Here is a 24637-nt window from a genome sequence, read left to right as displayed (position 1 = left end):
CCCCAGGGAGCCCTCCCGTGGGATCTGGCCACTGCTTTGAGAATGGCATAGGAGACGATGCCACTAGATCCCCGGGGTGGCATGCTGGCGCTGTCACCTCTGCTGGGTACAGGTGCTGAGGAGAAGGCACTTGACCTCGCCGACCTGTGACTGAGGGTGATCCCCCACTTCAACATCCCTGCCTGACGGGTACCCCGTCTGCTGAGCGTGTCAAATGACAGGTGCAGCCACTGTGAGATTGGCTCACAGGTATGATTCCTAAAATCAATCTTTAAATCCCAGTTTTTAGAACGTCATAACCAGAAAAGCCCAGTGCTGTGCCGCGGAGATTTCTGCCCAGAGCTAAGCTCTTCTATTTGCTGATCTAAGTTACATAGGTTTCTAGTGTTGGATTTTTTCCCCTTTGCACAGATAAGGTATTTATTGTATGTCATTGGTTAGTGACATTTGTTACTTTCTTTAAAGCAGATTTTTTCCTGTTATTAATGTTTTCTGGAGTCAGAAGGCCGTCCTATGACTTTAAGAAAACTTGCGGCTCTACACTTCCCAGGATGATCTATTGGGTTTGCCAGAAAGTTCGTTTGGTTAATGAATACGTCGTTAAATAAAATTCTTGCTGAAAATGAAAAGTGTCTTTTATATTTACTTAAAACTGATCGAACTTTTTGGTCAACCCAATATTTCCTCTTGTGTTTCACTGGACACTCCCGTTCCTGAGACTCCCATTCACGCAGGACCCAAGCCCTGAATTTCTGAACCTGAGACAAGCAGCTAAGTGAAGCAGGGAGCCTGGGGTCAGGACCACCAAGCAAAGCTCCTGCATCATGAAGGGTTCGTTTTTACTGACCCCAGAGGCTGTGATATGCAAAACCAGGGGCCTGCCAGCCACTCGGGCGGCTTCCCAAGCCCCTGCCCTCGGTCCTGCCGCAGGTAACTAGACCCCAACCCAGGCTGACCTCGGGGAAGCAGTTCCTGAACTCCCTCTCGGGCTTGCGGTCTGGAGGCTCCTCTGGCTCGTCGTCCAAGGACAGGGCATCCAGGTAGAGGTTCTCCCGGGCCGAGCACCTGTCCGATTCCTTCAGCTTGGACAGCGGCTGGTCCTCAAACGTGCTGGAGTCAGTGTCCATGCAGGGCCACGTCCCCGTGGGGTGGGGTGCCCAGGGGCTCCCCGTGTGGGCACAGGGGTGGACATCGCCTTCCTTTTGATCACAGAGGAAACTGCCACCTCTCCGGGGACTGTTCACTTTCTGCAACTTGAGGGTTTTAACAATGAAAACAGTCAGCCTCATTTTTCTGTGTGTTGCTCCCTAAGGTCGTGGTTTCTCCACAGTTTGGAATTAACATATGGTCTATCTGAAAGATGGTGAGAAGTCTACGTTCTTAAAGTTCTGACCTTAATTTCAAAAGTAACACATCACAAATGCTTTTTGAAAAGAAAAATCACAATTTTATATGGACTAGAAAAATCTGCATTAACCACACGCAAGCCAGCTCCTTCTGATGAGAATATGTTACTGTATGTAACTGAGTACTGTGCTCACAGGAAATTACACATGGATTTTTTTAATCTAACATTACCAAACGACACATTTAGAACTCCCTTTCGGTAATTACCTTCAGAACGTGAGGCACACTCAGTGGAAAGCCATCAGTGATAGCAAACTTCTGAGGGTGAATTCGATTTTCCTAACTAGCAGAGTTGCTAAATAACAACAGAGCATGATCTCCAAATTATTTGAAATGGGTCCTACATAAATCCCGAGTGATCACCTGGGTTATAACCATTGGGTGTCGAAAACATCTGACACTTTGCTTGAGAGGATTAAAATTTAGCTACAGAGGTAATTAAAGATCTGGTACGACTAGAAAAAGAAACAAAAACATGAGCCACGTAGTTTGGAGTCATAGTTTTCTCTGACTTGGTAAATGCAAGCAGCAGCAGTGGGGAAACCTCAGGAGACCTGCAACCAGTGTGTGTGGCTGGCCATCTCAGCTCAGTGTCCCTACCTGTAACAGGGGTGCCCCTCTCTCTGGGGCTGTGGGAGGGCTGCAGGCCGGGCCCAGCGTAAAGCTCGCTGTTCGTCAGCAGGACCACCACCGACCCCCCTTGAGGCCTGCGTGATTCCTTGGGCCTGGGTGCACTGATAAACGAACGCCTCATGTCCTCACAGCAGGGGGCCCTTCAGGAGGAGCCGCGTGGAACCACAGGGACAGGCAGAGACACGCGTGCCTGCAGTGCCCTCTCCATGGAGGAGCCCTGAGGGGCTGCCCTGGACCCTCCCGAGCTCCCCTCCAAAACAGGCAGAAAGCACCTTTGACAGGTCGGCTCACACACTCCACGCCCTGGCTGCTCTTTGGACTTGAACTCAAGGGCAGGGGCGGCAGAAGTGGTGCTGAGACGGTGCCCAGAGGCTTTGACCCTCCCTTGGAAGCACACTTATTTACCCTTTAACAAGGCATCTTTCACAAACTACACCTCCTGTCCTAACTCAAGCCTTCATCAGCAAGCTGGATAAGTGTGGCCTGTGTGTCATAGGGAACAAAGCCATGAGGAGTCATGGGGACTTTTACTCATTTCTAGCAATTCCTGAGGTGGTGGAACCAGCCTCAGGTTATTATCTTCATTTTAGGAGAAAGATGGCGATTCAAGCAGCTGCAGCTTAAATGTTAGAGTTTGAGGCAGAATCCCAGTTGAATTAGGGAACAAGCAAGTCACCGGGGCTTTCAGCTCAGCCCCCTCTGCTCTCTACCCCCTCCCCAGTGACATAGCTCTCAAAGATGCTAAATGCTTTCTTTTTTGAAAAAATGAAAAGGAAAGTTTTTTATTATGTTCATCTAATGCATGTCAGTGTAATTTAGTTTCAACGTATGATCATCTCCAAGCTATTTCGGGCACAGAATTAAAATGCGAGAATCCCATCTGAAGCTGTAAATGTGCACGGAGGGTGTGTGTGAAGAGCGGGGAGAGTGACTACAGGGGAGAGCTATGATCCAGCACATTCTCACTCAGCAGAGTGGGGCTTCAAAAATAAACCTGGGCAGCCAGGAGCAGTGTGCACTAAAGCTGTAAGTGTTAGTTAGGTTCCCTAAAAATGAGCTGGAGTGGTTTCAGCGGGAGGTTTCTGCGGCCAAGATGCCTCTGCAGTGCTGTCATAGAATAAATGGTCCCTACAAGGATAGGGTTTCCTAGGAGAGTCATTTCAAACCAGGCATCAGCACCTACTGTACTTAGAGTCCTGCAGTAGAACAACTTATAAAGCAAACACCAAATTTACAAGGTTTGCAGGCAACAGTAAACCCTTGAGAATGTCACTTTACCTGAATTGCTCACAAGAAGAAAGGTTACTTTGTACACAGGTTTTAAAAGAACAGCCTTTCATGCTGCAGAGGTAACTGATTTAAGGAAGTCACTGGAAGAAGAATGACCTGGGAGCTTTCATTTAGTTCTTTACCACAGCCAACTCCTCAGGCCTCTGCAGGCTAACAGACTGAACAATTCGGAGGAGAAAGTAGTGTAACTCCAGGAAAGTTAACTCTCACGCATCAGATCCGGGTTGAGACAGATGCTGATAAGATGGTGTGCGTTACATGACCTTAACCACATTCCCACAGTCATTCGTCATATCAGATGCCTCACGTGGCACAGAAATTATGTAGGAATTCAACACCACCGGGCAAGTACGAAGCATGTGTTCTCAAAGTGGAAAATGGATTTAGTGTTACTTCTTTCGCCATCTGTATTAGGTCATCACAGACAAGGTTACACGGCCCACCACATAGATATCGAGGGGCATACGTTATGAAGAATGTTTGTCTACGTGTCTTGTTGTAGATGTCTGCACATCTACGGAATGTGCAGCTAAAAGTTAAATGAATAAACAACTCAATAACTGATTAAAAAAAAATCTACACACACTACACTTCAGCCAATTTCCTCTTTTACAGAGAATACCTGCTTTTCCTCATTTTCAGGATTGGGTACTGTGATTTTTTAAATGTCAATTATTTGTGGGGGGGAAGGCTGGATTTATTTTTGAAAGCCACAATTGCATATCTGAAGCATCAACAAACCCTCTTCTAAAAACAGCAATGAAATCATTGTACAAAGCCTGCGGGATCCACCACACAGATTTCAGGAACAGATGAATGAACGCCCCAGAACCCACATGTCTTGAGTCCATTTTGCTCAAAGATGTTAACCTTGATGACTGAGGTTCTGAGGCTGTCATTGTGGTAGGGCCATGGCAGTAGTGACAGTCTGGAAGTGGAGTTCAGCCCCTGCCCACTCATCTTTCCAAAGATAGTCTTAAAATGGGGTGGCTGTTCATCCCTAGGGCATTAACTCTTCGAACATTAAATGTCACGGGATGTCTTACTAATTTTTCCTTTACTAGAAATTCCTCGTTTCTCAAAGTAAAATGAAGCCCTTAAAAGACTTGCTTAACTTACATCCAACGTGTGACTTCCAAAATGAAGCCATGATGAGACCAACAAGCCTACAGCTCACGGGCAAAGGGGTGATGACGATGGCCTTGCTGGGGTGCGGGAGGGACAGTGTGTACGGTCCTGGAGGGATGGCCAGGAGGGACCCTCCCTGATAACGAGGTACCTGGAGGAGCCAGGATACTGGTTAACGAACAACGGATGAATCCGTGACCACTTTGTAAGGGTATGTGCTGCATCTGCCCCTACGATTCCCACCCGACAGCTGATCCTCTGCATTGAGCACAGGCACACAGGGGATTTAAGACAGAAGATTCTTCTCAGGTGCCACATTTCTAGGCCAAACAGGAAGTGGCCAACTTTCCTTCGATAGAATTTGGGGAATTTTAAAATGAGCCATATCATCTACCAGTCTGGTGACTCAGCTGTGTGAGTAACCAAACCCAGGAAGGATGTCGGGCCTCTTTATCTGCAGTGCACTTCTGCTCAGAGGTTTCAGAGCCAAAGATTCCTGGTCCTTTTCAGTTCTCTCTCCCTCGCCCCCTCCCATCTCAGCAGTGAGCAGAAACGGACCTTTGCCACTGCACCTGCAGAACACAGGTCCCATGTCTAGGGATAATACAGCACATTTTCCAAAAGGCAGCATGGATATTTATAATAGAATAATGAAGTTATTTTTCCTGCATTCAGTTTATTGATTAATACATTTCCTTGAGGCCTCCTGAATTTATAAGTGTGACAGGCTGAACTACAGTGCGTGCTATGTAAAAATCCAGCCAGGGTAGAATCCCACTCCTTCATCAGTTTCATGTGAAAATTTAATTTGTGCACTACTCAGGCAGGACTGCAGCCACACAAACTGTCCTAAGTCTGACGCAAGGCAGGGAGTGATTACCTCTAGAACAACAACTCCCCCTTCCCCACAGAACTCATCTACATTTTTCAGTGTTTGGTTAGCTGAAGATGATGAACGATCAGTCACTTCCCGACTGTGTCCTGTCTAATCACAGCTCCACAAGACCCACAGCAGGTGCAAACAGCCTGACTTCCTACTGACTTCAGCAGTTTCTTTACTAATGGACAACAATTCCATTCAAGCTGGAGCAGTCACCATGACCACATCTTTAGTGGCAGACTTAAAAGCTAGTTTGCTTTTTGGTAGGAATCACTTCCTAAGGCCTGAAATAATCTCATCTTTCAAGTTTAGTCTTTAAACACCTTTAAAAAGTTACCCCCCAACCGTACACACACAGGGAAGTTACCCACAGACTTTCCGATGAAAAGGTCTTTGTCATGGGAGGGCTGAGCCTAGGTCTCCAACACCAGAACTCCTAGGATTTCTTCCTCTTCCTCTGGAAGCCCCTACATCAGCCTGATGCAGCAGAGACCTCCGAGCTGTCTGATTTTCCCCTTCTGAGTGCTCTGATTTCCAGGTCAGGCGTCTCCGCCTCCTCCCCTGGGGCATCCTCACCTCCTCCCCTGGGGCATCCTCACCTGTTCGATTCTCCACAGGAGCTCCTTCTCCTGCCGCCCCCACTCCTGCCGCTCCCGGTCCAGGCGGTCGAGAAGCTCTACCTTCTCTCGGTTCCAGTTCTTCTCGCTGTGGTGGATCTGCCATCGCAGGTCCATGACCAGCCCATGACTGTCAGCCAGGAGCTTCTGCTGTGCCTCCCTCTCCTTCATGAACACCCCTTTGATGTCAGCAGAGGAGCCCAGGTCTCCCAAGCTTTTCTCAGTCTTCGCTTCCAGCTGTCAAGGAGAACAGACTTAGGAACTTAGTCCCTGACAGCCTCGCATTAGTAGGTGAAGAAAATCTCAGCACGTTCATGTATTATCCCTGGAAACATGTTTAAACCAAGATCTGACCAATCTTATGGAGGAAGCACTTTTCATCTTTAAAGTCATAATTAAAAACATCTGACATGGGAGAAAATGTGTAAACAGAGCAACTGACAGAGGATTAATCTCCAAAATATACAAGCAGCTAATGCAGCTCAATATCAAAAAAACAAACAACCCAGTCCCAAAATGGGCAGAAGACCTAAATAGACATTTTTCCAAAGAAGATATACAGATTGCCAACAAACACGTGAAAGGATGCTCAACATCACTAATCATTAGAGAAATGCAAATCAAAACTACAATGAGATATCACCTCACACCAGTCAGAATGGCCATCATCAAAAAATCTACAAACAGTAAATGCTGGAATGGGTGTGGAGAAAAGGGAACCCTCTTATACTGTTGGTGGGAGTGTAAATTGATACAGCCACTGTGGAGAACAGTATGCAGGTTCCTTAAAAGACTAAAATTAGAACTACAATATGACCCAGCAATCCCACTACTGAGCATATACCCTGAGAAAACCATAATTTAAAAAGAGGCGTGGGGGCTTCCCTGGTGGCGCAGTGGTTGGGAGTCCGCCTGCCGATGCAGGGGACACGGGTTCGTGCCCCGGTCCGGGAGGATCCCATGCGCAGCGGAGCGGCTGGGCCCGTGAGCCATGGCCACTGAGCCTGCGCGTCTGGAGCCTGTGCTCCGCAACGCGAGAGGCCACAACAGTGAGAGGCCCGCGTACCTCCTCCCCCCCCAAAAAAGCATGTACCACAATGTTCATTGCAGCACTATTTACAATAGCCAGGACATGGAAGCAACCTAAGTGTCCATCGACAGATGAATGAAGATGTGGCACATATATACAATGGAATATTAGCCATAAAAAGAAACGAAATTGAACTATTTGTAGTGAGGTGGATGGACCCAGAGTCTGTCATATATACAGAGTGAAGTAAGTCAGAAAGAGAAAAACAAATACCGTATGCTAACACATATATATGGAATCTTTAAAAAAAAAAAAAAAGTGGTTCTGATGAACATAGAGGCAGGACAGGAATAAAGATGCAGACGCAGACAATGGACTTGAGGACAGAGGGAGGGGGAAGGGTAAGCTGGGATGAAGTGAGAGAGTAGCATTGACATATATACACTACCAAATGCAAAATAGCTAGCTAGTGGGAAGCAGCTGCAGGGATCTTCAGCTCAGTGCTTTCTGACCATCTAGAGGGGTGGGAGGGAGACGCAAGAGGGAGGGGATATGGGGATACACGTATACATATAGCTGATTCACTTTGTTGTACAGCAGAAACAACATCGTAAAGCAATTATACTCCAATAAAGACGTTAAAAAAAAAAAATCTGACAGAGTCACACAGAAGGTGAAGCAGTGAATCCACCCAGCTTCCCAGAGTCTGCTTCTTACTCTCCCTTCCCAACTGTGAGTCACCACATCTCTTGCTTGTCCTGCTGTACAACTCCTTGCAGGCAGGCACGTGTCTGTCCCTACATCCTTAGCCCCCATGCGGAACCTGGTGATGGGAGAGTGATGTAACATGGCAGTCTATAATAACACCCAGGAGATTAAAGACCAAAAACTAACAAGCAAAAGAACTCCCATCTAGACATCACATGCAAACTGCTGAAAACCAAAGAGGAAACCTTGGAGGCAGACAGAGAAAAAAAATAAACCACAAATGGAGGTGCGCAGACGAGAATGACAGCAGACCTGTCCTTGGAAAGTATGTAAGTCGGGGGAAAATGGAGTGACATCTTGAAAGGGCTGGAGGGGGAAAATGTCAACCTCAACAGAATTCTATACTTAGCAACAGCATCTTTCAAAAATGATGGAAGAAAAATGCTTTTACAACAAATGAAAACTTTAAAGCAGGCTTACATTTCAAGAAATGATAGAGGAAATTTTCAGGCACAAGGAATATGATATCAACAAACACTTTGACCTGCACAAAAAATGAACACTGGAAATGACCTAAATAAATGCAAATATAATCATTTCCTCCTGTTTTTAACTGCTTTAGAATACTGCTGAGTGTCTGAAGTAAAAATAGTTGCATTGTATTTTGTCTTTACAGAATGTGTAGAAGTAAACTGACAACAGCACAGAGGACAGGAGGAGGGAATTGGGGGTGTACTGTTGTTGGTGAATGTGATAAATTTTAGTGAAAGATTCATGAACATAAAGATGTATCCTTTTGCCTATTCTAGTTCAGCAGATCCCCGAAGTCTACCCGTGGACCCATGTTAATCCATTCAATTCTAATGGTTTCTAATCCATTCTCTACCTCGATACCGGAATTACTTCTTAAAAACGCAAGTCAAAATGCTTTACTCGCGTGATAAAATCAGGATTAATGTTTCAGTTCTTCGGCTATTCTGCTTTCCACTCGTATGTGACAAGGTGCAGCTCCTCCGGTGTGCCATGCTCCTTTCTTCATGATGTCCCTTTTTTGTCCAAAAGACTGTTTCTCTCCTTTTCCATATGCCCACTCCTGTTCATCCTCCGAGAGTCATTCTAAGCAGGGCTTTCACAGACAACCCTTCCCTGAACCCTCAAGCCGAGGTGTGTGCCCTGCATGCCCCCCCATCCCTGAGAGCCTGTGTACAGGCCTGGCGGGGCACTTGCCACACTAGTACTAACCGTGGCCCTTGTCTGGTCTCCCACTGCACTGAGAACCCTTTCAAGATCTGTCTTATTTGTTGGGGGATCCTGGCAGTTAGAGCAAGGTCTGACCTAGGAGTCAGTTGAAAGAATCGCAGGTTTGGGAACTGACACAAGATGGCCTCCACTGAGAGAAAATACTTCACTCTCGGTAGAGTTCGACTGTTTTGCATTTAAGTAGAAAAGGATAAAGATGAGTGAACTAGCATCAGCCCACATCCATCATTCCCCAGGCTCCAAATGTTTGAGAAACTGGCTCACATCAAAGATTATGCCTCCTCTTTTTAGCTACGCTTACATCTCTGAAAATATTTAGATTTTTCCACTATAAACATAGTTTTAAGTAAGTTTAAAGGCAGCTCATCAGAACGTCCTTACTCATTTCTTATCCACTGCCAGCTCTTCAGGCTGTGAACTAAGATAAACAGAAAATCTAGTAAGAACCTCCTACCCAGCAGTAGGCAGGAGTCATAACTGGGTTAGCAGCTGCACCCCTTGCCCAGCCTGGCCTGGTGCTTTGGTCCAGCTGTGCTTTGCTGCTTCGCCTGCAGAGGAGGCTATGCCTGTGCTCCCCCCAGGGATGTGAGCCGGACACTTCTGCTCCCTTGGACCAGGCAGCAGTGCCCGTGAACTTGTGGGTACCACGGGAGCTGTCTTCTTTTGACAGGACAGGCCCTTTAATCTTTTATCAAGGCCATTTAGGAGATGTCTTCTTTCCAGACAAGTTTTTTCTTTCATGACTGAGCCAATTCATATAAAGTTTTGATTACTTTATGGTTTGCCTCAGAACAGGGCCTAGAAAATAGATTATCAAAGACGTGCAGACCTTTCCTCCCTTATCGTGATCAAGGGGCTGGAAGAAACCTGGAGAAGCAATCTGAGCGAGCAGACCCTACATGGGAAGTGACACCGCTTTCAAAGACTTCCAGGGAGAAAGCACTTAGAAAACAGCGTTCCTGGCTCAGCCCGATCTGAACGACCAGGGCTGGGGTCTCAAATCTCCGAGAGGCTCTGCTCTCTTGTGGGCGGTGGAGGCAGTAACCTGCTCTCAGCTCCAGTTGCACTAAAGGCTCTGTGATCTGAGACGACACGCTTCCTCTGGGCCTCGGGCTCCTTCCATGTAAATAAGGACACCGAAATTGATCAGACTTCCAGGGCTGTAGTGGGAGGTAGGTCTACAAGCTTTTTCTGGTATTGGGAGAAATCTAACGGAAAGCATTCGTTTCCTTTTTTCAGAGGTAACTAAACCACAATCTGCTTTTTCTTTGCCCCTGTCTGAATTGTCAGTGCACTCTGGTCACGTTTTTCACCCTGGCCATGCTTCAGTGGCACTAAAGACAGCCTTGCTCCCTTCTCCCCACCTCTTCACCAACACTTGATATTTCTAGTTTTCCTGATAACCATTCCAGCAGGTGTGAGGTGACAGCTCATTGTGATTTTGATTTGCATTTCCCTGATGATTAATAACGTAGAACATGTTTTCATGTATCTTGTTACCTGAAGAAAACGAAAACACTAATGCAAAAAGATATACCCCATGTTCATAGCAGCACTATTTACAATAGCCGAGAAATAATGCATAACGTAAGTGTTCATCGACAGATGAATAGATAAAGAAGATGTGGTACATTTGTATAATGGAATACTACTCAACCATGAAAAAGAATGAAATAATGCCATTTGCAGCAACATGGATGGACCCCCAAAGGCATTATGCTAAATGAAATAAGTCAGACAAAGATAAATACTGTATGATTTCTGGTATATGTGGACTCTATAAATATTATAAATGAAGCCAAGCTCAGAGGTGCGTGGAACAGATTGGGGGTTGCCAGGGGAAGAAGGCAGGGAATGGGTGAACGCTTTTTGCTTTTAAATAAATTTAATAATAATAAAAAGAGACAACCTTGTTCTACACAGAATGGGAAAATAAACGCTACTTTTGAAATGCTGCTGGGTTGGGGCAGTGTTCTAGATCTGGGAGAGGTAATAGTAGGGAAAAGACAGCACTGTGGGAAGGCGGGGACTTTCTGGGGTGGCAGAGGCAGCTGCTCCTGGCTTTCTCCTCGCACCTTCTTTCCCTGGCAGGGCCCTGGGATCCGGACCCTCCCCGCGGTCGGAGCGGAGCCCTGGCGCCGTACCTGCTCCAGGCGGCATGTGAGCGCGGCCCATTCCACGTCCCAGGAGGCCTTATCGCCGGCATATTGTTGTTGCAGCCGCCGCCGTGCACGTTCGTCCTCCCGCAGCTCCACGCGCAGCTCCTCCAGCAGCGCCTTGAGCGCGCAGAACAGCGGCTGGTTCTCTGCCACCTGCGGGGACACCGGGCGGCTCTGCCATCTCACAAGGGCGAGGACAGGAGCCTGGCAAGCAAAAGGGCACTGGGGCCGGACTGTTTCCAAGGTGGGTGGGAGGGAATCTGCACAGTTAGTGGCAGAGCCGGGTTCCCTGGTCGCCTGCAGGCTCTGGGGCTGACGCTGCCAAGGGCTCATTGCATTAGGATGCTAGCGCCACAGGAACCTGGATCAGAGACGGGAGGAAGCTGTGGGAGGCCAGGGGGAGCCAAGCCAGGGCTGCCAGGACACTCTGCTTGACTTCAGATGTCCCGGCTCTGGTTGAGGAGCAGAAATAACGAGATACCTACACTCACGTATGTATGCTGTCATTTGAGTGCCAGCTGTTGAACCAGAAGGGAATTAATAAAGGGCTCGTGTCTCTCATCAACATAGGTGGTCATACTCAGACTTGCAGTTACGTTACTAAGAAGTCGTATATTACAATATATGACAAGCATAGTCATGGGGTGGGGGTGAATTTTGAGGTTTAACAATTAAAGCCAAAGGTAGAGTGTGTGGAGAAAAGGGAACCCTCATGCACTGTTGGTGGGAATGTAAATTGATACAGCCACTATGGAGAACAGTATGGCGGTTCCTTAAAAAACTAAAAATAGAACTACCATATGACCCAGCAATCCCACTACTGCGCATATACCCTGAGAAAACCATGATTCAAAAAGGGTCATGTACCACAATGTTCATTGCAGCTCTGTTTACAATAGCCAGGACATGGAAGCAACCTAAGTGTCCATCAACGGATGGATAAAGAAGATGTGGCACATATATACAATGGAATATTACTCAGCCATAAAAAGAAACGAAATTGAGTTATTTGTAGTGAGGTGGATGGACCCAGAGTCTGTCATACACAGTGAAGTAAGTCAGAAAGAGAAAAACAAATACCGTATGCTAACATATACATGTGGAATCTAAAAAAAAATTTTGTTATGAAGAACCTAGGGATAGGACAGGAATAAAGATGCAGATGTAGAGAATGGACTTGAGGACACAGGGAGGAGGAAGGGTAAGCTGGGACGAAGTGAGAGAGTGGCATGGACATATATACACTACCAAACGTAAAATACATAGCTAGTGGGAAGCAGCCACATAGCACAGGGAGATCAGCTCGGTGCTTTGTGACCACCTAGTGGGGTGGGATGGGGGAGGGTGGGAGGGAGACGCAAGAGGGAGGAGATATGGGGATATATGCATATGTATAGCTGATTCACTTTGCTATAAAGCAGAAACTAACACACCACTGTAAAGCAATTATACTCCAATAAAGATGTTAAAATAAAAAAAAGCCAAAGGTAAACGGTTAACTTGTTCGTGAAGGCTTCCTCGTGGTCCCCGAGAGAGAATCGCTACCCCTCTCTTTTCTGCTCACTAATGGCAGGAAGAACCACTGCACCTACTTGTTTATCCTGTTTCTCCCCTGTCCCCCAGATCTGTAAGTTGTGGGAGGAGACAGTGCTTAGCTCATGGGAAGCATGCAAACAGGTCTGATAAATGAAGAATGGTTTTTTATTACTAATCTACTTATACCTAACTTAAAAGATTTTATATTTTCTAAAACCTGTCCAGCCCTTTGGACACACATTTCAAAACTGTGATTGCTATCTTAGTATGCTTCAGCATGGGCATTTTTCCAGAAAGGTTTAGTCAAATGAATTAATACACACTGAATCAATTATGGTACCTGGATGATAAAAGCCACACGAGCCCATCTCTTCCCATCAGAAAACACTAAAAGCCTATCTCAAGCTCCCAGACCGGTCTCAGAGCAATCCTGTTTGGTATATTTATGAGGCAGGAGAAATAAAAGCTCTCTCAGTCCTGCTGGAGGCAGGTTGTCTGTAATATGGGAAGACAGAGAATCCGCTACATGGTAAACCTCCAGTGCCGGGGCAGCGAGGAGTGGACCTCCAGCCTGGATCTGCATGCCCATCAGCCTTCTGTCCTCCATCAGCTCGAGAGCCAGCTGTGCTTCTAAAACCATCTAGTCAGTGCACGAAACATACATGTACGTATACAAAAATGGCTAACTGCATTTGGGAAGAATTTGAGATACTTCCCATATATGTGTGGATTTAAATGAAGTTGAATTAGAAAAGAGAAATTCCTTAACATGAGATTTATCACTGAAAACACCATAGTTTTCTCCATAGTTTATCTGAAGAGTTTTAATATTAGATACAGTAGACTTTTGGTTGAGTGGAATGGTCTGTTTGTTAGCATTTATTGCTCCTTGATTTTTCTCACCTTGAACAGCAATTTTCACTTTTAGCTCTGAGATGAAAGGCACTAAGAGGACAATTCAGTTAACATTTGCAAAACTCAGCAGAGAGAGAACATTCTAAAAATCCTACATGTTCTTTCCAACCATCTGAATATAAGTAAATTACCTCTATTCTCAACGAGATGCTCATAAAATGTGTGAAATTGTATCGATAATAAATGCAGAAGTTCCTTTCAACTCTACACCAAAAGTATTTAAAAATGATAGAAGTGCGAGTGACAAGACGTGTTGCAACAATCTTTTCACAAATACACATCTCCCTAAGTACAGAATTTGTTTGCTGAAAAATTAGATATGGTTTATGATAGATTTGATTTCTTCATCTGTGGATTTTAAATTTAAAAAAAAATCATTACTTTTTTCAAGTCAAACAGTTTTAAGCATAAAATAACTAATAATTTTGATCCACTCTTTGGAGTGGATCACTCATTTTCACTTTAGAAAAAGCAGAAAACCACATAATAAATTCTTATATGTTATCAATAACTCCCTGTGAAGCCCAAGTCCTGTATGTGGTCAGCTGTGGGCTGCTTAGGCATATAACAAACAGCCGTGACAACATGAGGACCAGAACCTTGTGCTCCTTGAAAGCAGGGTTCACATGACAGTCCTTTTGCAGATTGAAAATCTGCTTCCTCTGGAAGTAAGTACTTTTTGGCATTAGCAGATATCAGATTAAATAATATTAAGCCTTAATGTTTTGATGCACATTTGGGTCACAGTAATCAACATAATGTCCTGTTATACCAATATTATATTTAATCATCATGGAATGAGCTCAAAATTGCTTCGGGGTGAGGGTGGCCAAAGGGAACAAGAGCCCAGAGAATTGATGATATTTGGTACCTGTTCCCATAGTCACCCGGGAGCAGCAGTGTGGCCTGGCAAGCAGCCAGCCTAGCTCTGCCACTGGAGAACAATGGCAAGGGCTGACGTCCAAGGGAATGAGCCATAGATGGGCATGATCCTTCCCCATCCTGTTACACACACAAAAACCCAATGATGGTAACTAATGCTAATGGTTTCTAATGGGCCAGGGTGTGTTAGTCATTCACCTACAGAACCTTGCTTGCATCTCACATCTATCCTGAGTGCACACTGTCACGTGCCTGCGTTACAGGGGAGGAACCACAGTGACTGGAGACCTGTCTGGCCGTGAGGAAGTGTGGAGCTCGAGTGCAATCCAGGCCTGTGCCACCTGACGCCAGACAAGCCCACCAACAGAGGTGAGTTCTGGCATCATACCCTACCCGGGCTTTTTTTTTTAAGATGCCTAATCTCTGTGAAGCAAATTCCATCCCCCCACATCAGGAGAAATAATAGTGAGCCATCCTGAAAGAATTCCTAGAAGCTACTCCACTCACTTTTTCTCTCAGTGGTGGCCCTTTGCTGGGCTATGCTTTTGGTAAAAAGACCCAAATCAAGTCGAGAATGGAATCAAGACTCTGGTCCATTTCGAGGTTTTCAGGTGAAAGTCTCGGATACAGAGCTTTCTGAACCTTCTGTGCCAGGGTCAAGGCTCTGCGACCTTTTAACTTATATATCTGGTAAGTGTGGTCAATTAAAAAGACCAACCTTTTGATCTCCTTAAGATCACCTGGTTGGTTTTCTTGCAAAGAAACAGGATAAAATGGTTCCAGTATTTCCTTTTCCTCATTCTAAGGGCATTTCAGCCCTTCCAAGCTCCTCTCTCTTGGGGAAGGCTTAAAAGAATCCCAAAGTTGGCATCAGGAGCTTGACTGTGCTGTAACGTTTTAAGCTTATAACAGGTTCAAGGTTGGGCTTCAGCCAATAGGACTGCTACCCAATTATAGGACATAAGAAAATATTAATAGAAAGTGAAAAAGAAATTTATAGAAAGATAGCATACCAATTGGTGAGGCAATACTAGCTACTTTAGAGAATCACTTTTGCCTAAGATTTCTAAGATGTGCATCATCTAATTCTGTGAAAGAGCTAAACTGCCATCAACTACTTTGCCTGCATCAGAGCCATTAATTTGGAGATGGGTTTAATCTAAAGTTGGAACAGAGGTACTGACCTGCTGCTATGGGCTGACACGCAAAAAGCCAGTCACAAAATAGAGGTGCTGGCCTCCACCTCCTACTCACTTGGGCAGAGAGTTCTGGAATGCTGTGGTGGCTGCCCTGACCCCCAACACAGGCATGCATAGTTCCTACTTGATACATATAAAGAGAGGGGCCTCCTGCAGGTTCAAAATAAAAGTAACTCTTCCACCAGCAGGAGCCCCAAGACAAGTCCTCTACTGAGATTAGCCAGAAAGGATACAGTTACACATCCAGCAACATTTTAACAGATAAGCCATTTGTCATTCCTACCTTCATTGTTACATTCAGATTAAGATTCTTTTCTAAAACCCTTATCCCCCCACAGACAAAAGAGAACCAGTCATTGAAGACTGGCCGTGAAAATATAATCTATGATGGAAGTTTGCAGAGATGATGGACTCATCTATGGACAGAACTCCTGTGTTCACTGGCTGAGGATACACCAGGTGGTCTGGGCCATGCAGGCTCCGTGCCTGCAGGTCACCATCATTTTCACCAAGAGCCTCTGGGGAATAAAGGTGGGTGTGTGAGAGAACAAATAGATGTAGGTTGAATAACGTACAAACCCAGAGCTGTCGCCGAAGACTTCAAAGAAACAAGGGCAGGTCTGATGAAAGTCAAGTGGCCAGATGGGAACAATGAGCTTCTTAGCAAGCTTCTTAGCGTATTTAGATCTCCTGCCACTCTCTGAAAGATATGTCGCAAACTGCCGGCCACAGTTAGCTCTGCGAAGTGGGACTGGGGCCAAGAGAGTATTTCCTTGGGTACCCTTTGGTACTGTGACCTTCCACGTCCTGCACATACTATTTTCACAGTAATAGAAACAAACAAACAGAATACACAGCAAGAATAAAGTGTTTCCTAACCTTAAGCTCTGGTCTGGTTCCTTTCATACAGAGTTGCATGTCTCCTAGGCAAGGTTATAATGTTGAAGAGTCTGAAGAATGAATCTGGTGCAGCATACACAAATGAAAGATAAAAGCTACCTAGGCTCCAGTGGAGCACTTGCTTATTTCAAAAATTAAATCAGGGCAGATCACAGGTCTGATGTGCAGAAGTGCTCTTTCCGGAAGTTTTTGCATCTTGGGCAGAGCAGAAAGGGTGGGCTGCCAGCAAGTGGGATGCTGGGCACCAGGTGAGTCCAAGTCCAGGAAGTCCTGGAGCCAAAGGCATTCTGTCTACAGGGGAAAGGCTGGCTTTGACCTAGGGCAGCCCCCAAAGGCCCTATACTGAAAATGGGTCCTGAGTCACTGGCAAAGGTCCAGGGGAGCAGATTCTACCCGGTCCTCAGGCTGGATCCCTGGTCAGCCTCCTCAGTGACCAGGGGCAGTTGAAGGAAGACTTGAACATGAAACATAATTGCATTAGATCATGCTCTGAAGTTTAGGTTCTTCACATTTACACTTAGATGCTTTATCAGATCAGAAATAAATGAAAAAGAAATGAAGGAAACAACAGCAAACATCAATAAAAGCAAAAGCTCGTTCTTTGAGAAGATAAACAGAATTGATAAACCATTAGCCAGACTCATCAAGAAAAAAAGGGAGAAGACTCAAATCAATAGAATTAGAAATGAAAAAGGAGAAGTAACAACTGACAGGGCAGAAATACAAAGGATCATGAGAGGTTACTACAAGCAACTCTATGCCAATAAAATGGATAATCTGGAAGAAATGGACAAATCATTGGAAAAGCACAACCTTCTGAGACTGAACCAGGAAGAAACAGAAAATATGAACAGACCAATCACAAGCCCTGAAATTGAGACTGTGATTAAAACTCTTCCAACAAACGAAAGCCCAGGACCAGATGGCTTCACAGGCGAATTCTATCAGACATTTAGAGAAGAGATAACACCTGTCCTTCTCAAACTCTTCCAAAATATAGCAGAGGAAGGAACGCTCCCAAACTCATTCTATGAGGCCACCATCACCCTGATACCAAAACAAGACAAAGATGTCACAAAGAAAGGAAACTACAGGCCAATATCACTGATGAACATAGATACAAAAATCCTCAACAAAATACTAGCAAACAGAATCCAACAGCACATTAAAAGGATCATACACCATGATCAAGTGGGGTTTATCCCAGGAATGCAGGGATACACAAATCAATCAATGGGATACACCATATTAACAAACTGAAGGAGAAAAACCATATGATCATCTCAATAGATGCAGAAAAAGCTTTTGACAAAAATTCAACACCGATTTATGATAAAAACTCTCCAGAAAGTAGGCATAGAGGGAACTTACCTCAACATAATAAAGGCCATATATGACAAACCCACAGCCAACGTTGTTCTCAATGGTGAAAAACTGAAACTATTTCCTCTAAGATCAGGAACAAGACAAGGTTGTCCACTCTCACCACTATTATTCAACATAGTTTTGGAAGTTTTAGCCACAGCAATCAGAGAAGAAAAAGAAATAAAAGGAATCCAAATTGGAAAAGAAGTAAAGCTGTCACTGTTTGCAGATGACATGATACGATACACAGAGAATCCTAAAGAATCTACCAGAAAACTAATAGAGCTAATCAATGAATGATACAAAATTAATGCACAGAAATCTCTTGCATTACTATACACTAATGATGAAAAACCTGAAAGAGAAATTAAGGAAACACTCCCATTTACCACTGCAACAAAAGGAATAAAATACCTAGGAATAAACCTACCTAAGGAGGCAAAAGACCTGTATGCAGAAAACTATAAGACACTGATGAAAGAAATTAAAGATGATACAAACAGATGGAAAGATATACCATGACTCTACTACCCAAAGCAATCTACAGATTCAGTGCAATCCCTATCAAACTACCAATGGCATTTTTCACAGAACTGGAACAAAAAATTTCACAATTTGTATGGAAACACAAAGACCCCAAATAGCCAAAGCAATCTTGAGAACGAAAAAAAAACAGAGCTGGAGGAATCAGCCTCCCGACTTCAGACTATACTCCAAAGCTACAGTAATCAAGACAGTATGGTACTGGCACAAAAACAGAAAGATAGATCAGTGGAACAGGATAGAAAGCCCAGAGATAAACCCAAGCACATATGGTCACCTTATTTTTGATAAAGGAGGCAAGAATATACAATGGAGAAAAGACAGCCTCTTCAATAAGTGGTGCTGGGAAAACTGGACAGCTCCACGTAAAAGAATGAAATTAGAACACTCCCTAACACCATACACAAAAATAAACTCAAAATGGATTAAAGACCTAAATGTAAGGCCAGACACTATAAAACTCTTAGAGGAAAACACAGGCAGAACACTCTAGGACATAAATCACAGCAAGATCCTTTTTGACCCACCTCCTAGAGAAATGGAAATAAAAACAAAAACAAATGGGACCTAATGACACTTAAAAGCTTTTGCACAGCAAAGGAAACCATAAGCAAGACGAAAAGACAACCCCCAGAATGGTATAAAATATTTGCAAATGAAGCAACTGACAAAGGATTAATCTCCAAAATTTACAAGCAGCTCATGCAGCTCAATATCAAAGAAGCAAACAACCCAATCCAAAAATGGGCAGAAGACCTAAACAGACATTTCTCCAAAGATATACAGACTACCAACAAACACGTGAAAGGACGCTCAACATCACTAATCATTAGAGAAATGCAAATCAAAACTACCATGCGGTATCACCTCACAGCGGTCAGAATGGCCATCATCAAAAAATCTACAAATAATAAACGGTGGAGAGGGTGTGGAGAAAAGGGAACCCTCTTGCACTGTTGGTGGGAATGTAAATTGATACAGCCACTATGGAGAACAGTACAGAGGTTCCTTAAAAAACTAAAAACGGAACTACCATACGACCCAGCAATCTCACTACTGGGCATATACCCTGAGAAAACCGTAATTCAAAAAGAGTCATGTACCACAATGTTCATTGCAGCTCTGTTTACAATAGCCAGGACATGGAAGCAACTTAAGTGTCCATCGACAGATGAATGGATAAAGAAGATGTGGCACATATATACAATGGGATATTACTCAGCCATAAAAAAACGAAATTGAGTTATTTGTGGTGAGGTGGATGGACCTAAAGTCTGTCATACAGAGTGAAGTAAGTCAGAAAGAGAAAAACAAGTACCGTATGCTTACACATATATGTGGAATCTAAAAGAAAATGGTCATGAGGAACCTAGGGGCAAGACAGGAATAAAGACGCTGACATACTAGAGGACACAGGGAGGGGGAAGGGTAAGCTGGGACGAAGTGAGAGAGTGGCATGGACATATATACACTACCAAACGTAAAATAGATAGTTAATGGGAAGCAGCCACATAGCACAGGGAGATCAGCTCGGTGCTTTGTGACCACCTAGAGGGGTGGGATAGGGTGGGTGGGAGGGAGGGAGACACAAGAGGGAAGAGACATGGACACATATGTATATGGATAACTGATTCACTTTGTTATAAAGAAGAAACTAACACACCATTATAAAGCAATTATACTCCAGTAAAGATGTAAAAAAAAAAAAGAAAAAAGAGTATTAGGTCACAGCCTTGAATGAAAAAGTAACTTCTCTTTTAATTAATCCAATTCTGGGAAGATTGGCTATTGGAACCCCAAGGTCATACTTCTGGCCCTATTAACCATCCTGTGTTTAAAAACCTGATTTCAGGACTTACTAATAAGTATAAAATGCATACACAGCCATAGCAGTTCTGGCCTCAGAAGCTTAATGCAGTGGCGGGCGTCTTGGAGCTCACCCCCAGCCTGGGCCCTTCCTCGAAGGCTGGGCAAGCTGGAAGTGCTCACTGCTCCCAGGACAGTCGGGTCCCTGCCGCACCATCAGTCAGTGGGGAATGTTCACAGAGCCAAACATTTTCCAACCTGGTGGTTTTTTATCAACTATTTCCAAGGTCAACTCGGTACATGTAATTTTTTTCCCCCTCATTTGACATGATAAATGTTGCCATCCACTGTGTTTAACTGTAAGAATGTTCAGTATGACACCAAGCGAGGCCTGGGAAATTCTGTTACTTGCTAAGTTATGCTTGGGAAAGAAGTCAGGCCACGTTTCCCACTCTGCTTATCACCTTGGGAGGCTCTCTTGGGAGTTTCTGAGAAGGTGCAGCTCTGCGGGGCACCTCCCTTGAGACACATGCTCGGCTCTTGCATCCGGGCTGCCTGGCTGGTACCCACTCTGCAGCAGGGCAGACAAACCTCCTCCCCGGGAACGTGCACTCCGGGTGAGCCAGCTGTCGTTGCGGTGGAGCTCATTAATCTTGTGTCCTCGGACGGACGGCTGGCCGTCCGCGTGCACTTGACTGCCATGGGCAGACGGGTCCAGTAACGGCAGATCTGAATCTGCCATCTGGAAGCCGCCCTGTTAGCCCATCCACAGCCTCTGCCCCTACCCCGCACCATGCAAAGTGGAGACTCACTGGTCCATTCCAAGCAGAAGAGCTGAGAAGTGAATGTTGGGAGGAGGCGGCAGCAAAGAGAGAGGATGTTAAAATACACTGAACAGGAGGTTCCAGCTGAGTGACTTTCCATAATTTTCCATCTCACGGGGAAGATTTTCCATGACTGTTGTTTGGGAAACCAGATGTGTTACATTGTTTTCCTCCCCCCGCTTCCAAAGCATTTGGACGCACGCGTGGGAAACACCCAACAGGCGCCCTCAGAGGCAGTAGGTTTGTGGCTAAATGGCAATGGAGGAATACTATGTGAATTAATCACAGATACTTCATAGGACTGAGTGACAACATCGCTTTTAAAAATAATAAAACTGGTAGATTTTAGAGGATGTTTCTGCAAAGTAGCATTTTATTTTCTAACTGGATCTTTGCCGGAAAACACATTCCATGAGCTAAAAATCTCCCCATGGACACTGGCCTAATGACAAACTTCCTAATAACGGTAATTAAAAATTCATCTGAAAGTATAACCTCTTTCTTGAGTCATATTATTCTGGGAAAAATGAAGGGTGGATGAGTACGTGTAGAAATCAGGTCTTCAGTTGTGAAAACCTGAGTTGTACACGGAGAGAAAGCAGTAGGCGAAAGGCACACTCCCCCAGGCCTGCGCTCAGACGTTGCCACTTTCCTCGTCTGGATCAGAGCCTAGGTTCTGCTGCCATTCCTCTCCCCCTTGATGCCCTGAGGCTCTGGGCAGAGGGAGGGGCCGCAGCTGTGGAGCCCGGTGTGCGCTCAGGGAGCACCCAAACGCCTGTGGCGGAGCAGCTGCAGCTGTGTCCGGGGCCACCCCGCCCTGCGCCTCACCCCGGAGCCAGGCTCTGCTTGCTGGACCCTCAAAGAAGCAACACAGGGTCAGGAGGGACTCAGGCCACGATGCCCAGGAGCGAGAAAGCCTTAGTCTCACAGGACCTCAGCACTCCAAACCCTCTACGGCTGCCGTTTCGTAGAAAAGCGCAAAAACTCTGGGGGCCGTAGTATCTTTTGGCTTATTCAGCAGGGCCTGTGGGCCTGTCTGCTTATACAAATGAATGGGGCGTTTGGCAGCACTAATAATTAAGGTTCTACACTGAAATCCCACCTCTCTACACACGCTTTCATTTTTTTTCCAAGTGTCGTCAAATATTTTTATTTGGGACATTATGTTTCATGTGGCTTGAAACGATCCTGAAACACTTTATACATGTTTGGGGATTAAAAAAACCAAACTTGTGTCTTTCCTCCTGTGCGTTATGGTGCCAGTTTAGTGATGGTGCCGATGCCTACTCAGCAAACGACAGCAAAGCCCTAAGTTCCTTTTCTGGCCATGGTCATGGTACTTCCTCCTTGGAAGAATGGTCAACCTTTATAAGGCACAGGCTACTCCATCCCATACTGTTTTCTCTTCCTGCTGAGGTACATTCGCTGGCCTTCAGCGGACACAATCCATGTGACCTTATCGTGTCCTTATTTATGTGAATAAGCCAAATAAACAAGACCTTTCTGCCCTGGGAACAACAGCATGTGAACTGACGACAGACAGACTAGGGGTCTCCTCTCCCCGGCGCGGGCACCCACCTGCCTGTGGAGCTGTCCCCCGTCTGTGGGCTGCAGCCGTGATCCGTGGTCACCGATCTGCACACCAAACTGTGGAGGATGCTCCCCCAGGGAAAAGCCACAGCCTGGACCGTCGTCATCTGGGTCTGGACCGTCCACCTTCGCATCCTCCTGAACGCCAGGCTCCCCAAGCCTGTGGAAGGTCTCTGGAAGCTCGCTCTGAAACGGCAGGAGATGATCACAGCTCCACCCGAATCCTTTTGCCCTGAAGCCTGATTTTTAGTGTTTGAGGATAATTACCCACTACAGGGGTTATCATGTCTTTGCTTCTCAGCCCTTTCCCCTAACAGGCTCCTTCTGGCCATGGCACTCATTGGCTACTTTCTCCATTTAAATTTCATAGAGTGGGTGCCCAGGTTTATTAGAAGAGATTAGAAATATTACTATTTATAAATTATTACTGCTCACAGTTAACAGTTTTATAAATGAGAGGAGGAGGAACTCTAAAGTACTGATCAACAGAGAACTTTACAACTATTACTAGGTTCTGCTTAATGGTGGTTTTCTAGGTCATGGCTATTTGAAAGCAGGTTGAATTCATTTTTGAAGACATTCTTCACCCTGAGGCAAGAGCATCACTGTATCTTCCCATTCATAGGGTGTCCTAAAATTGCATACACTGTGAGAGTAGGAGGCAGAGGAAAGGTGTTTAGGGGCTAAAAGGAACCAACAGTCACAGAGCCCTGAAAGCAGCCGACAAGGTAGCCAGGGGCACGGATGTCCAGAACAAATGGACACCAGCGGCTCCAGCCCTGGGTTCACCAGAGAGCAAGGCCAGGGAGGAACCTGCAGAGCTGGAGGTCACTCTGCCTTAATCAATAAAAATCAGAAAGCAAATAACTCAGTTCTGGTTCTGTTGTGAATCTGTGAATTGAGGCATAAGAAGGAAGCGTATACAGATTTCAGAGGTGGCAAGAAAGTACCCCCTGGAGCTCAGAGAGACCGTATGAAACTGCACTGGCAGAACGGGCTCTGGCATTTAGGACCAAAAACTGAAATGGAAAGGAGAGAGAACAAGTTAGAACTAGGTTTTACAAACCATCACTGTGGAATGAACCGATAAGGACATTCCACAAATCTCTCGGAATTCATCTATCAGCAACGAAAGACACGGCAGCAACACTTGTCTGCAAGATGATGTTACAGACCAGCATGCTCTTAAAATGAGGTCAAAGGGCAGCACGGACAACCCACTGCGTTTCCACTGCCTGGATTGGACTTGACAAAATACTCTGAAACAGCAGAACATGACTGTACGTGTCGGGGGAGGGGGGACAGCAGGGCCTGGCTGGGGGTGGGAGCAAGAGCAAAACAGATGCAAAGGAAAGGAACTCCCCCGGCAGAGGTACCTCCGTGAAATCCTCTGCGTCCTCCTCCGCCTGCTTCCCTTGCCGCCAGTGTTTCAGCAGCCACCTGAGTTTGACGTAGAAAAGGAAGATGTTCTGCTTCAGGGAGCATAGCTCCCGCTGCATCAAGTACCTCTCGTCACTCCAGGTCTGCTCCTGCAGCGAGTTCTGCAGGGCCAGGCTGTGCACCTCCAGCTCCCGCCGCCGCAGGGCACACAGGTGCCCCTCCTCCACCTTGAACGGAAGAAAAGAGACGGTGTCACGGGTACCTGTCCCGACCTGGCACCCAAACCGAGGGTCTCTGCAAACTGCCATCCAATCCGTGTCATTCTGCACGTGGGACGTGAAACGCAGAAGCTCCCCCACGTTCAGTAAACTCCTTGAGAGGTTCGCTATTTACAAAACCTTGAGCGTTTTCTGATTCAGAAGCAAGTGCTCTTTCAAGGGGATGTGTCAGGATCAGTTTTCATCATGGAGTCTCTCGTGGTGTCTTTAGATGTTTCTAAACTCCGTCAGGAGAACTCTCTCTTGGAGAGAGGGCTCACAGCTGACTTATATGCAGACCCCGTTTGCCTTCCACACGGGGGCTGGT

At 45.6% G+C, this 24637-nt stretch overlaps 1 protein-coding gene across 7 annotated transcripts in view; it reads right to left on the bottom strand.

Moving 5' to 3' along the window:
• MTCL1 (microtubule crosslinking factor 1) overlaps positions 1 to 24637 on the bottom strand; it is a 123215-nt gene that overhangs the window by 10087 nt on the left and 88491 nt on the right. For all 7 annotated transcript variants that reach the window (XM_067699683.1, XM_067699690.1, XM_067699684.1 and 4 more), the window contains 5 exons: positions 24049 to 24279; positions 22661 to 22858; positions 11098 to 11265; positions 5938 to 6192; positions 957 to 1253 (listed from right to left, as the gene is read on the bottom strand). In XM_067699683.1, the coding sequence (XP_067555784.1) occupies positions 957 to 1253; positions 5938 to 6192; positions 11098 to 11265; positions 22661 to 22858; positions 24049 to 24279 (1149 nt within the window). The remainder of the gene's footprint in view (positions 1 to 956; positions 1254 to 5937; positions 6193 to 11097; positions 11266 to 22660; positions 22859 to 24048; positions 24280 to 24637) is intronic.

Source organism: Pseudorca crassidens, chromosome 12, assembly GCF_039906515.1.
Source record: "Pseudorca crassidens isolate mPseCra1 chromosome 12, mPseCra1.hap1, whole genome shotgun sequence".
Taxonomy (NCBI): domain Eukaryota; kingdom Metazoa; phylum Chordata; class Mammalia; order Artiodactyla; family Delphinidae; genus Pseudorca; species Pseudorca crassidens.
The sequence above is the reverse complement of the archived record's forward strand: the minus strand, read 5'-3'. Positions and strand labels throughout refer to the sequence as shown.